The sequence below is a fragment of the Canis lupus genome, chromosome 1 (genome assembly GCF_003254725.2).
Source record: "Canis lupus dingo isolate Sandy chromosome 1, ASM325472v2, whole genome shotgun sequence".
Classification (NCBI taxonomy): Eukaryota; Metazoa; Chordata; class Mammalia; order Carnivora; family Canidae; genus Canis; species Canis lupus.
The window spans coordinates 46699642-46714435 of NC_064243.1; the positions used below are offsets into that span (position 1 = coordinate 46699642).

The 14794-nt window shown below is 38.7% G+C and overlaps 1 protein-coding gene across 11 annotated transcripts in view; it reads left to right on the forward strand.

Moving 5' to 3' along the window:
- Positions 1–14794, forward strand: part of ARID1B (AT-rich interaction domain 1B) — a 434844-nt gene that overhangs the window by 337830 nt on the left and 82220 nt on the right. For all 11 annotated transcript variants that reach the window (XM_049113926.1, XM_049113935.1, XM_049113930.1 and 8 more), the window contains one exon: positions 3779–3868. In XM_049113926.1, coding sequence (XP_048969883.1) covers positions 3779–3868 — 90 coding nt within the window. The remainder of the gene's footprint in view (positions 1–3778; positions 3869–14794) is intronic.

Consider the following 14794-nt stretch of genomic DNA (forward strand, 5'->3'; position numbering starts at 1 on the left):
ATGCAAGTTTGAGAGACACGGGATTTGCATAGTCTGAAATATCTTCCCTAAGATACAACTACAAAAGGCAAAATAGTAATTTTATATTGGAGGGACTTACTAGACACCGACCTTTACCAAGTAATCAGGGTAAATAGCACGAGAAATGAAGCCGATCAATGTCATGAACAGTATTCTCCCAAAACGTCAAGGTCATAAAACATAAGGAAAGATTAAGGGTCTTTTATAGACTGGAGGAGACCAGGGAGAAATAGCTAAATGCAATGTGAGATCCTAGAATGGAAGAAAAACAATGGTGAAATTCAAGTAAGATCTTTAGTTAATAGTATGGTACCATGTTAATGCTTCTGGATAATTCTATTATGGTTATATAAGATGTGAACACTAAGGGAGATGGGCTAAGGGATATATAGGAACTCAGTGTACTGCTTTTGTAACTTTTAAGTGTAAAATTAATTAAAAGTTTGTAATAAAAAAATCTTGGTAAAGACTTCTGAGAGTTTTAAGTTGGCAACAGAAGAAATTCAGGTGACGGGGACCCCTGGGTGGCTCGGCAGTTTAGCACCTGCCTTTGGCCCGGGGCACAATCCTGGAGTCCCGGGATCAAGTCCCACGTCGGGCTCCCTGCATGGAGCCTGCTTCTCCCTTTCCCTGTGTCTCTGCCTCTCTCTCTCTCTATGACTATCATGAATAAATAAATTAAATTAAAAAAAAGAGATTCAGGTGACTTATTAATCCTTCATTTTTATTTTGTTGCACCAAGATTTTGCACAATATTGTGTACAGGGTCATTGGAGAATAAATATGTAGCTGTAAAGTGGTGGGATTTATTCTAACTCAGCATAGTTTTTTCCAGTTGTAATGTTTTTTCCATTGTGTTTGCATCATAATAGACATAGACAAGGGGGAAATGGCTTTCTTTCAAAATTCTGTTTTAATGCTAAAGCCTTCCCATAAAGTTTGTTTGTTCACTATGCATGGCAATATTCTCCTTTAAAATAATTACCAAATTTTGTTTAAAAAGCTTTACTTACAAGAAACATATGTCCTATAAAAATCTATGGTTTTGAGGGTATTTACTGAATTCATTTGGTTCAGGGAGCTCTGAGTTGTCTTCTTTATACGGACCATGGACACAAATCCTATGTTATATTTCTCAGACATATTTTCTGATTCATTGTCTACTATGACTGTGCTTCTACCTATACATACTGAGGATGAAGTTATTTCTTGGCAACTATGAAACGATTGGTGGAAAGATAGGGGGTAAAAGCACTTGGAGAACATAAAGCAGTTTGCTCTAATCTGTCTTTACCATGAAAAGGCTCTTGTTCGTTTCTTTAAAGGATAGATTTAATAATAAATTTTCTCATTGCTGTAAAGGGGTGTTGTCTTAGGATTGCACCAGACAGGCAGTAGTGCTGCTTGGATATGGCAGTATTTTATGAATTCATGAGATGGGTTTCTTACGGCCTTTTTTATTTTTACTTGATATATTGTACATGAGAGCAGTGCCTTGGGCGTGCATAGTGTAAGTAGTGGTGTCCTGTATTAACGTAGAATTACTGTTTGTTATGCTGTCACGAGGCTCTGAATTTGGTCTGTCATACAGAAACAATCATTATAATGTAAGCACTTACTGTCTTAGCACAGCTGATTCCCCACTGACATTTTAAAAAGTCAGGATTTGGCTGCAGAGTGCTTTCCATTTCTAAATGGGCTGCAGATTGGGAGCCTAAGGGCATTTCATAGGGAGCACATGACCCTGAGTAGACACAGCAACTTTTGTGTGTCCACTGCGAAGCTGATGACTAGTGCTTATCCTTGAAATTGTTTTCAGCCAGAATATTGTTTTTTTTTTTTTTACTTTACGTGTAATTATTTGGTGCTAACACTAATTTACTACAAATGTCTGGGAGTAAAATGAATGGCTGGATAGAGGCTGGACCGTTTGTCTCCGTGTTTGATACACTAGATGTGGCTATAACTTAAGAGCTACTCTTGGTGGTTTCACAGCGCCACATTTCAGAGGTTTCACATACATTCTCTTTTCTAAAAGTGAGAAGCTTAAACTCCCAAAAACAATTTCAGGATTTTTTTATCATTATATTTTAACAACTATGTGTATGTATTATCTAAATGGAAAATCATCTTCCTGCCTCTCTGGCTGTCGCAGATACAACCTTTATTAGAATTAGTAATGAGTGACAGTCCTGAGAGACTCAGGGGACCCTGCTCCTCCTGGTCAGTAGTCAGGCTGCCTGGCCTAACAGAGATACCATTGGTTAGAAACATGAGAGGGTAGAAGTTCAGGGTAAATCACCAGAATCTGCAGCATGACCTTCACCGAGTGAACTGGTGGTAATCTTCAATACATGAGTTTCCTTCTCTACTCAGTTGTGATTCTTGCAGCAGTATACAGAACTGTAGAGAAGTAGGTCCTGTGATGTCAAAGCAGTTAGCTTGACCTAGCAATATCATAGACTGTGGTAACCCAAGAGCTATGCGGGGAGACCTGTATATGCTTGCACGTATGTGTGTGCACACCATGTAGATGTGTCTATTTGTATATTTTAGTCTTTCAGTTTATTTTAACAAAGGAGGAGATTAGAAGATAAAACAGCAGGGTATTCATGCCCTGAGAGCTAGCCCCTTGAGGATTGTGCTAAATTCAACTGCCTTCTTCAATAATATCCTTAGTCAAAATGTATCTAAACCTTTGAGCCCAAAAGTGAGTGGAGAACTCAGGTACTCTGGTGATTCTTAAGTTTCAAAATCCCTTCTCCTGCCTTTACATGACTCATTGTCTCCGTTTAATTAATAAAAATAATAAGTATCTTTTCCCTTAATTCATATTCTCAGATTAAGAGCCATTAAATAACAAAGTTGTATTATTATTATGCTAATGAAGGGATTAAAGATTCCTGTCTCAGGGAGCTTACACTAAAGTTTGAAAAAACAACTTAGTACACATTAAATAAATGGAAATCAAATAGATGTTAATAGATGCTGTTGCTTTATTAGAAATAAAGATCAAAAGAGGTACAGAATAATATGTCTCTCTTTAGTGCTAATATATATATTTTATAGTATGTTTTTTTATTCTTTTTTAAAGATTTATTTATTAGAGAGAGAGAGAGAGAGAGAGAGAGAGAGGCAGAGGGAGAAGCAGACTCCATGCAGGGAGCCTGATGTGGGACTCGATCCCGGGTATCTAGGATCACTCCCTGGGCCGAAGTTGGTGCTAAATCGCTAAGCCACCAGGGCTACCCTATAGTATATTTTACATTTTTTTCATGGAGGTCATCTGTGTTTATGTTATATCTCTGATTAATTATAAAGATTCTTTTTAGAAATTGGTTGATATTTCTACATTGAATAAATATTACCAACGAAAACTTGTTGGCCATTATGCATGCCTGGCCACTTAGAAACTAGTTTAAACTCAGGAGGGGGAGTTCAGTTTACTAATCTTAGATTTTGTTAAATGCATTAAAACATATGTCAGATTTCTGCTGCTAATTTATTTGTGAGTTTGGGAACTCCTTCAGCAAGAAATGAAACTTCTCAGGGGGTCATTTGCTGAAAATGATTATCTATGTTTCTTCCTCATTTTACCAGAAAGGGGCAATATATATAGCATGCGATATCTTTTTCTATATGGGGCCATTCCTTTGGTAATCATTAAGATTTATAAATGAAACTGTGTCTTGATTTTACACAATTGCAATATTAACGTAGATGGTTCCCCATCCCCACTTCCCTTCCTGTTTTACAGGCAGTCAGATGCCTCCTCAGCCACCTGGGAGCCAGTCAGAATCCAGTTCCCATCCTGCCTTGAGCCAGTCACCAATGCCACAGGAAAGAGGTTAGTCTTCAGTTCCTATCTTCTATATCTTTGTGTTTTCAGTATGTAAGGCTTACATGAATTTGGTCACCTGTGCGTCTCCTTATAGATGATTCTTAAAGAATACTCTGTTTCTTCATCAGATGAACAAAATAAAAACATACATACAACCACAAATATGGAAAAGAAGGATACTTTCTTGCAGATTAGGTGACGTTTTACCAAACGTAGTTCAAGACCCAATGAGTATAAATGTCCACATAGCACCATGAAGCATAGTTTATACATGACTGTAGCCTGACAATTGATCTAGCTGTGTAAAAGTGACTATTAATGATGCAACTTGGATATTGGTCCTAATGAAGTAAAATGTTAGAGTGTGTGTATGTTTAACCATTTTGATTAATAATTTATCCCAGGATACTTAAACAGTAAAGATTTAAACACATGGTAAGACCTTGTATTAAATCATTGTAATATCTTAGAACCTAGAGCCAACCTGAGAGATTGTAGAGTCCACTCACCTCAGTTTACAAATAAAGAAACTGAGGACCAGAGAGGTTCCATAGGACTTTCTCATTCTCAGAGGCTAGTCAGTGCCAGAGCCAGAAGAAAGAAGACTTTCTTTTCCTGAAGCCCGTGAACATGTAGATTGTCCCACATCTGTCCGCTTTGATCTTCAGCTCATTCGGGCATGTTGACCCCACATATTATTGCCTTGGCTGAGACCTTTGGCCTTCATTTGTTTAGCTCTGTCTACTTCTCTCCTTCTGTAGTGAAGCTACTTTTATTGGTGGTGATTTAATTCAGAATAGTGTGGACCAGGGTTTACACGCCTACTGCACCACCTGGTGCTGTGCCAAGGGACCTCCTACTGCCCGTGACTGGAGGCTCACCCCTCCCGCCCAGGGAGCATGCCACTTTCAGTCTTCCTCCCCCATGCTCACCCAGAAGACAGAAGTGCTGGCTTGGTAGCTGCTATTTAAAGGTTCCCAACTCCTCATGTTTATAATTATTCCTGTATGAGTTGTACAGATGACGATTTGCTTCTCATTAGAATTATAAGATTTCAGTTATTTCATGTTTAATAACTCAGCACCTCGTTATTTAGAAAGTAATGCCAATAAAAAGATGGGTTAGCCCTAGCTACATATCATTTGTGTTGAAATGAATGTTTAGTAGGAATAAAATGAGATATTTATTTTCTAATATCTCTACATATTTAACTCTTTTTATTATACTTTAATATATAGCTAGCACATTAATTCCTTTATTGAAATACTACAAATATGTCTTAATAATGGGATAGTTAATGGTTTTCAAACTTCAGAGTGTATGAGAATTACCTGGAGAACGGTTAAAAGAGATTTCTGAGCCACATCCCCAGATTTTTGACTCAGTAGGGCTTGTGGTAGGCTGCTTAAAATCTGCATTTTGGACAAGTTCCCACCTATTGCTGATCCTGCTGATCAGAGGACTATACTTTGAGAACCACTGCCTTATAAAGATACCATAATATGCTCTTATAATTGTGTGGTCTGTACATCTTTTTCTCTAAACTTTCCACCGTAACCCCCTGTGAACCAGTCTGGTACCTTACATCCTTTTTCTGTGTTAACTCGTTGGGCTTCTGGTCATCTGGAAGACAGTTCAAAGTTCATGGAGAGCGTACTAGCACCATACAGGGAGGAATTCTCTCCAAACTCCTTGAGCTACATTGTGTTGCTGGGTCAGGGAAGTGGAAAAAATAAAGGATCAGAGTAATTGTCTTGCACTGAAAACCTGCTCAGGCCAGACCCAGAACTAAGATGAAGAAACTATTTGGCATTCCCTTAATCCTCACTATAATCCTGTAACACCATTCCCATCAGTGGAGTCCTGCTTCTTGGGCAAGCATTCAAGGACAAGAGGTTCCTTATTTGGAAACCCTGCAATTCTAATCTTTATTGCTAAGAACCTTTAAAAGAGAGAAACCTCTCCTAGATCTTCCAGCAGCATGTCCCGCAACCTCTTCCAACTGATACATGTTTAAGAAATTTGAAAATGTAGAAAGCCAAATGTGAACAACAATGACACGATGAGGAAGCATAGCTAAATTAAACTTTTAACTTAAACAGGGGTGCCTGGGTGGTGCAATCTGTTAAGCATCCAGTTCTTGGTTTTGGCTCAGGTCATGATCTCAGATTTTCTGAGATCAAGCCCCGTGTCAGGCTCCATGCTCAGCATGGAGTCTGCTTAGGTTCTCCCTCCCCACCCACTGCCCCTTTCTTACTCTTTAAAATAAATAAATCTTTTTTAAAAACTTTCAAACAAATATATTGGTAAACAAAATCTAGAGTTTTCTTCTGGTGTCACTGTATAAAAACCATGATATAGATATGTGTGGGGTTTTTTCCCCCTCTAATTATCCTCATGATAGGTAGTGTGGTTTTAGTAACTTGTAATGGATACATAACAATCTGGGTAGTTACAATGACCATTTCCTTCAGATAGCAAATACACATTTTATAATTTGCTTAATCTGAATTGATTTTTATGAACATGTTTCCCAAACTTTCTCTGAAAGGCTGCTAAAGATGTTATGTGTGTCCCTTTGTGTGCCTTTTGTTGGTTGGACAGTCCCCTAAGCAAGAAAACCTAGTATTTCCAAAGAGCTGGTAAACGATACTGTTGCACGTGCATGACTTAAATTTTCTCCAGAATTGGATAGCAAGGATTTTTTTAAATGGCTTTGTTATTTGTTAAAATCTAGAAAGAGATATTAGTTCCTAATGATACTTGATCAGGTTTTCAGTGGCAAATGACACAATCATTACAATGCTTTGATAGAATATAACATTTTTCTCGTCTGATGATGAAACAGACATCATCATTGGGTATGTACCAACAGAATTTACAGTGCAAAGTAGATTTGAGAAAACACTTGCTGGAAAATCCCCCTGTGTTGTCTCCCATGTATTGAAAAATAATTTATATCTTTACATTTGATATATTCCCTCACCCCTCTTGAGGGAAGTGAGGAAGGAAGCAGAGAGGGGAAAAAGTATATTGGTGAGTTCATATTTTCTTCTTCTTCTTCTTCTTTAAAGATTTGATTTATTTATTCTTGAGAGACAGAGAGAGACCGAGAGAGGCAGAGACACAGGCAGAGGGAGGAGCAGGCTCCATGCTGGGAGCCCAACGTGGGACATGATCCCAGGTCTCCAGGATCAGGCTCTGGGCTAAAGGCAGACACTAAACCAGGCTGCCCATATCTTCTTTAAAAAAAATTTTTTCTCAAAAAAAAATTAAAATTAAAAAAAAAAAATTCTCTCAGAAACTGTGGACCTTGATAGATAAGAACATAGCTTCTATACTGCTAAGTACCAAAATAACCAAGTTGAGCAATTCCTTTTATGCTTAACTTCGTTTTAACAAGTAAGATAGGAGAGTAAGTTTCCAGTTACACACATCTTCTTTAATGTATCTACAGGGGATAGTTTTTCTTTAATAGCAGAAACTCTAGAAAGACACTTGCCTGGAGATAATTGCACAAAGAGATGCAGCCTGCTTCTGTTTGGAGGTGTGGTTTTCTGGATATTCCCCAGAGTCCTTAGGTAAGACAGCAGTACCAATAACTCTACCTTGAAGCCTGGCTCCCTGTAAACTCAGGAAGCTGAACTCTTGCCCTATTATTATTCCTTCCCACTTGGTTCTGGGATTCCTGTTCAGGAATAATGTGTATTAATAAATTATATACTCTGTTAAGAATTTTGCAAACATGAAGCTGTCCTGGGATCTGAACCATACTGGAATTTGCAAGGCCATGTCTTCTTCCCAAAATTGGGTGCAGAGTTGGTATGCTGCCCAGATACTTGGTAGCCCAGCAGCGCCCTCTGACCTGGTAGTTCTGGGATCAAGTTTGTCTAAGGCCATCGATCACAAATCCATTTCCACACATCGTATGTAGGCAAACATAACTTTCTGCAGTTTTCTATTTTCTATCCATAAAAGGTATATATGCAAGTAAATGTGGATATGTCCATTGCCCCCAGGTACAAAAAGAAGGAAAACATTTTAGATATTTATTGGCTCTTTACTCTCCTGTAGTGTCTCTAATACTCTCATCTGCTCTCCCATACAGCACCTCAGTTAGCATCTCCTGTTTACACTTTGTGTGGTGCTAAAACTTCCTACTAGCCGAATAAAGAAAAAGTTCAAATTCTTTGCTTCATTACTGAGATAAGTTTAAAAGAAGAAAGGTCAAAACTTCAGTTCAGTATTCTATAACACCTTTGCCACTGGTTTTTATCATAAATTTTCTTTCTGTAGTCCTCATATAACAACATGAAGAATTGCTATTAAAGCCCTTCACCAAAAAATCCAGCAGTATAAATTATGCGACCTAAGGCATTAGAGGAAGCATCCAGATAATGCTAAAATACTAAAATAAATGTTATGAGAAAATTCTAGCTAACAAGTTTAGGTTACTTTTATGCTTCTTGTATAATCTTCACCTTATATATCCTAAAATTGGAGAAGAGCAGTAGCAAATAGCTTCTTAATGTGTTGCCCTGTTTTCCACAAGGGCTTGGAGGGACTATCTACTCAGTCATCTGAGTAGATAAATAAGTATAATTATTATTAACATTAAAATGATTGCATTTTTAACCCCCGTAAAATGTGAAGCTTAATGAAACTAGCAAATGCCCTTCTAGTTATTGGATTAGCAATTAGGTGAAAACGTTTCAAGAAGGCTTATTTATTTGGACAGATGTAGAGAGGTCAGAATTAATTTTTTGAAAACCTTTTAATTGAATTCCCTTTTAATTTTCACAGTGGTGTCTAGTTAAATATTCATGGTAATGCTGGTGGTTTTCTGAAGGTCTGAACTAGATCTGGATTCTCAGAATCGACGTAGGTGATTTAACCCTTTTCATCTGGGGTGCCAGCAGGGACTTCCTAGTGTAATCCCATAGTATTTGAATAATTAGAAGGCAGTAATGAGGATTTAATTAGTCCTTGAGATATGCTGAAAGCAGAACCACGACGAACTTTCCCTTTTGGACATGGATTGCAAGCAGAGTTGACGCTTTTGCAGGACTGTGATGTGCTAGGAAATGTATTCTGTCGCTGGAGGCGGTTCTTTGGCACCATTCCGTGACCATCAGATCTGCATGGAAGGTATCCTGGGTGAAATCTTCCAGAATTACTGAATAGCACCCTCCCCCTCCCATGCGCCTTCATTCTTGTCCACCTACATGACAACCTTTTTTCTCTCTTCGTTTGCTGTTTAAACAGAGTTGTAGTCCAAGTGCATGGGCTTACTATACCTGATGCAGAATTGGCTTTCACTGTTCCCAGTGATAGCAGATGAGACAAGCTAGACAAGTGGTGGGTATACTCTGTAGTAAACAGGGACAATAGATGAGGAGAAAATCACAAAATTTTGCCTTTCTATACACCTGAGGTATCTGATCCAGCTAAACACCATTCCTGCCCTGTGTGTCTAAAGAGTCACAAAATTCCTATCTTTAGAATCTGATTTTCATAGTGATATTTATCAGTAACTATGTTTATGAATATTAATAGTGCCATTATCCAGAAAAAGTGTGTAGCACAGAAGTGGGGTGGGACATTTAGATGTTCTTCTTGTGTGCCTACCTTAGAAAGGTCAATCAGAATTTATGTACTTCACCCATATGAGGTTTCACATGTACCTAATTTTGTGTAGATTGAATAGAATATACTATTCTTTATTTCTTCTTTATTAAAGAAGATAAAAATATTAAAGAAGATAAAAATATCTTCTTTATTCTCCTATTTTTTTCTTCTGTCATTAATCCCAAATATTAACTGTCTTGGTATAATTTTATTCCCACTCCATAGTGGTATATTTTACCTTCTCTAAAGTCCAAATAGAATTCCTCATCAAATTTCTAGGCACATTCTATTTGCTCAGGGCAAATCTTTCTCTTACCTTTTAATGCCAAGGGCAAGAAAAGAGATCTCTTAAAAATAAATCGAGTGTCTTACTATAAATTAGACTGAGCTCTTGAGGGCCAGAACTGAATCTTGTTTATACTCTGTATCCCTGTGTCTACAACAGAGCCTCATGTATAATAGATGTTCAACAAAGATTGAGCTGGACAGCAGAAAATAATTCAGCCTTCACATCAATTCAGAAGTTTCAGATTGTTTCAGAGCACAGAACAGCCAAAGAACAAAATATTCCTTGTTCTTAAATTAAGAAAGATTACCATATTAATTAATATTCTGACAATTTTACCATGATAGGTTATTTGCTGTGGTGTAGGGTGGGGTGTTTCCCTCTCTTAAAACATGGTGGACATTTTGAACTTGGACCAGATGAAAGATACCATTTCTGCTCCCCATCCTTCCCAGACATATTTCTCTAACTATATAGACATGACGTCAGGCTAAGTTGAGTTCTCACAGAGGCCACCCCCCACCCTACCCTAACCAGGCTCCTTATTTCTTAGGAATATTTAGATGGAAATAAGTAAAAAGTTTGAAAAAAAAATTGTTAATACAGCTAGCTGGTTTCATGGCAATATTTACATCACAATTAGGGTTGAAATAATGTTTTTTAAGATCTTAATTGCTCTTCTTAATTGTCAAGAACAGATTAACAAGTTATAGCTCAAAAATGGAGACCACCAAGATAATTGTTAAGAGTTGGAAGTAGCATTGAAGTTTTTTTTCTTCGGTTTTTGCAGACTACAGAAACTATTTTGTTCCCCTTTCTTTTGAATTCTCAGTTTTAAGTATTACAAATCTACACATTCTGAAATGTTTTCATAGGGTATGTTGGTTGTCAGAAAATATTCTTTCTCCACCTTTCTAATTACTCTTGTATATAAAGGTGTTCTTACCATTTGTGAGCATGCCAAACATAGAAAGAACGGTGCTGCCTTTCAGCAGGAGGCTATTATCAAAAAGAGAAAATTTATCACTTTCCAAATGTATTGCTGTGTAAGTCTAGCTATCAACCTGTTAAAGCATTAGTGAGCGTCTGCCCCCACCCCCAGATGCAATTAATTCAGCCTCAGCTCTTAATTGAGGACCGCTTTTTTATAATATGCAACAGATGAAAATAAAGTCAAATGGGAGGTCATATACAAGAGAGAGTATCCAGGAAGCTGTTTGTAATTTCCTCAGCCTGCAAGCTCTGCCTCTGGGCTGGATGGTGGACCCAGCCAAAGCTAGCCTAGTGAAGGAAATAACAGCATAAGACTTGTATCAAGGTTATTGTTCCATTCCTCTTAAGTCCGCTATCTAGAGATGTGTTCACCAAAAAGCTGGGGAAACAAATATCACATACAATAAAAATCGATTATATTCACTGAGGAATCATCAGTCTAAATTTTAGAATATTTTAAAAGATGCATAGTTTTGTCACTCTTGCTATATGCAATAATTTCTTTGAATTGCCGATTAAAGCTTGCTTTTAATAGTTAGCCCTCATTTGTAATTGGCTCATTATTCTTCCCTGAAAGTATTTGAGAACATCTGGATTTTAGGTAAATTCCACATTGTGTGTTACATGCACTTATTTATAATAACGTTTTTCTCCTGTGCCTTATGGATCTGTACCTCAGGGAAAAACCCCTGTCCACCTGGATTCCCAAGCCATAAAGCTACAAGGCATCCTTGACTCTCCCATCTGCCCCACACTGGGACTCTACCCACTGGACTCTACCCCCACAGTGTGTCCTATGCCTTCCTCTTCCTGCTCTCCTGGCACCACCCTACTCCAGGCCCCCAGGAACATTCAGCAGCCTCCCAGCTACTCTTCCAGTCTCGGCTCTGTTCCCTTCCAGTCCTCTTTCCATGCTGAATCTAGACTGGTCTTTCCAGGAGGCTGGTTAGATTATGTGATTCCCTGCAGCCCAGGAGCTCCTCTTTGCCTTGGAGGAAGGCTGCACTGGGCTACTTGGTTCCGAGGCTCTTCCTTATCCCATGCCAGCCTCCCTTTCTGACCTTACCTCTCATCACCTTGCTGCCTCTCATCTACAGACAACCGAACCTCCTCTAGGATCTTCACATAAACTCTTCTTTCTATCATTTTTTGCCACCCACACCTCAACTCCAACCCCACCCTGATATGGAGCCTCCTTGCCCATCTTTCCTGATCCTTCAGGCCCTCTATAGCCTGGCACCTGGTAGGTCTTCGAGTCCATATTTGCTGCATGAACAAATGAAGGATTACCCTCCAGCCAGGCACCTTCCCAGTGCACCTGGCAGTGCTCAGGACCCATTGCCGGGATTATTGGGAACAGAGCTCTGTGACTGTGAGGACCACATGGCCTTGTTCAGTCTCCTAATTGCAGTGTTCATGTAATACATGCTTTTTCTCATTTTAATCTTCAGGGAGTTTAGAACCGAAAACCTGGGTTTAGGTGCAGGCTTTATCACCAGCTAGTTTTGTGACCTTAGACAATTAAATCTCTGCTTCCTCATAAGTAAAGTGAGGATCAGTGCCCCTTGGATTTGTTTCATGGATCAAATGCAACCTTGTGTCTGAAGGTTATAAGTTGGGAAGCCCAGGGCACCTGGGTGGCTCAGTTGGTTGAGGTCATAATCTCAGGGTCCTGAGATTGGGCTCTCCTGTGGGCATGGAGCCTGCTTAAGATTCACTCTCTCCCTCTCCTTCTGTCCCTCTTTGTTTCTTCCAGCACATAGTAACACACATAAAATTGTCTTTGCTTTCTGCATCAAAGCTAACTTTTGTAGCTAACACTCAAAAGATTTGTGTAAGGAAAGGCTGGATATTTTGCCCCCATCTACCATCTGGGCAATCAGTCTGATCCTTCCCTGGACCCTCATTTCCCCAGTGATAGATGTCAGTAGCCGAGAGGGTTCTGTGGGGGTGGCTGGGGAGAACTTGGATGCTCAAGTCTGTGCCTCTGAATATAGGGCACCACAGTAGCAGGGAAGGAAGCAAGAGCAGCTCTGCCAGTTAACCTGATCGCACAGCTGGGAAAGCACCAGGGGGCCTGGGTTACAGCCTTGAACGGGTCATTAGTTTCTGTCTTCCCCAAAGCAGTTCATGTTGTGAAGAGAAGCAAGCAGGCAAATAAACACTGGAGATATTAAAATGTAACAAGAATATTTTTTAAAATCTATTTTTCTCCCCAAATGGGAATCTGACACCTATTTGCAATGAGAAATCACTCTGTCTGTCTTTATAGTCGGAAGACTCTGCTAAGGTGGTACAGTGTGTGACCATTATTTCACACATGTGGGGAAACATCTTTTATTGAACTGGCTTGAAGAAACAAGGCAGCTCTGTGAATTCTCAACAGATGCCAACGTGAAAACAAATTGTCCATGTGCCAGAGGAAAAACGTGCTTTGCTTTTTGGTGGCTCATAGAACCTTGGGTGTTTTCCTGGTGTCCTGACAGTGCCGGAGCTTTCTGCCAGCTGAAGAGGCACCTCTGATGAAGAAATCACATTTTTGTGTAATTGTGTCTCTGTTCTCTTGCTCTCCTGCATTTGCCTGGGCACTCTTGCTCTTTCTTTACCGTTTTCTCTTTCATGGGTAGGATGAACCTTGGTTTGGGCTTTATGTTTGACCCTGTGTTTCCTTTTTTTTTTTTTTTTTTTTTAAGATTTTATTTATTCATGAGAGACACAGAGAGAGAGAGAGACAAAGACACAGGCAGAGGGAGAAGTAGGCTCCATGCAGGGAGCCTGATGTGGGACTCGATCCTGGGACTCCAAGACCACGCCCTGGGCTGAAGGCAGGCACTAAACCACTGAGCCACTCAGGGATCCCCTGACTCTGTGTTTTCCAGCAGGATGTAAAGTCTCATACTTAATGCTATTGAATTTGTTGTGCTGCCTGAAGAGGGAAAGGATGCACATGTGGAGGTTTAGATCCATGTCAAAATGCCTTCCAATTTAATATCCTGAAATTTCCCATTTTTGCCCTACTATTTCCTTGACTTTGTTTCTAAATCAGTTTTGTACACCCTTCAACTTAGGTATGCATTTCCATGAGATGGCCCTTTACTCATCAGTGACTGTTCCAGAGCTAGGACAACCTGCCATTGCCTGTTTGGATCCATGAAGCTTCCCACTCTATTTTCCTCCCTATCGTCTCCCCCATATATGCCTTCTGGCCACTTTACTTTTTATATTAAATATAATTTCATTCTATTTTTGAGAGTTTTTGAAGTCCTTCTAAAGATATCCCCGTCTTGTCCAATGAAGAGTTTTTCCCATTCCTACTGCATAATAAATATCCTGCATTCATTTTGTCTCTTATATGGAAAATGCAATTTATTTATAATGGTTGCGTAAATCAGTTTAACTTTTTTTTGATATACTAAGGTTTAGATAGTAACACTGGATCTTTCCTAAAAAAATTTTTTTTCCAAGGAAGAGAATTATGTAACATTTTTTCTAAAAGAAGGAAAAATATTCACTTAATAAACCACAAATAGTACAGTGCTGAAAAAAATATTTGAAAGGTCTGAAAAACTCATTTAATCTAATAATAATATAAAGAAACATTTTATAAATGCTAATTCTCTATTAGACCAATTTTCTAAGATAGCAATGAGGGGATTTTTTTTTTTTAATTGAGAAAGGAAAAATGTGTCTCTTAGTCTCTAATATTGGTCTCTATTATAAAGACCAGGATCATTTTTCCTAGACTTAACATTACTTAACACTGCCATGTAATAAGAATAGATTGTTTGTCTTGGAATTTTCCATTGATACCAACATAAATATTTGTAGAAGAATGACTCTAAAGAAAACAATCCTTAATGTGGAGACTGAGTGATTCCAGGTAAGATTGTGACAATCCTCCCTTCCTTCCCATCTTTGGCTATTGATTGGATACATAGAATATAGCATGCAAAAAATTATCAAATTGGAATTAAATATCTAAACAAAATATGCCTTTAGAATAAATGTTAGGGTGAGTTATTAGC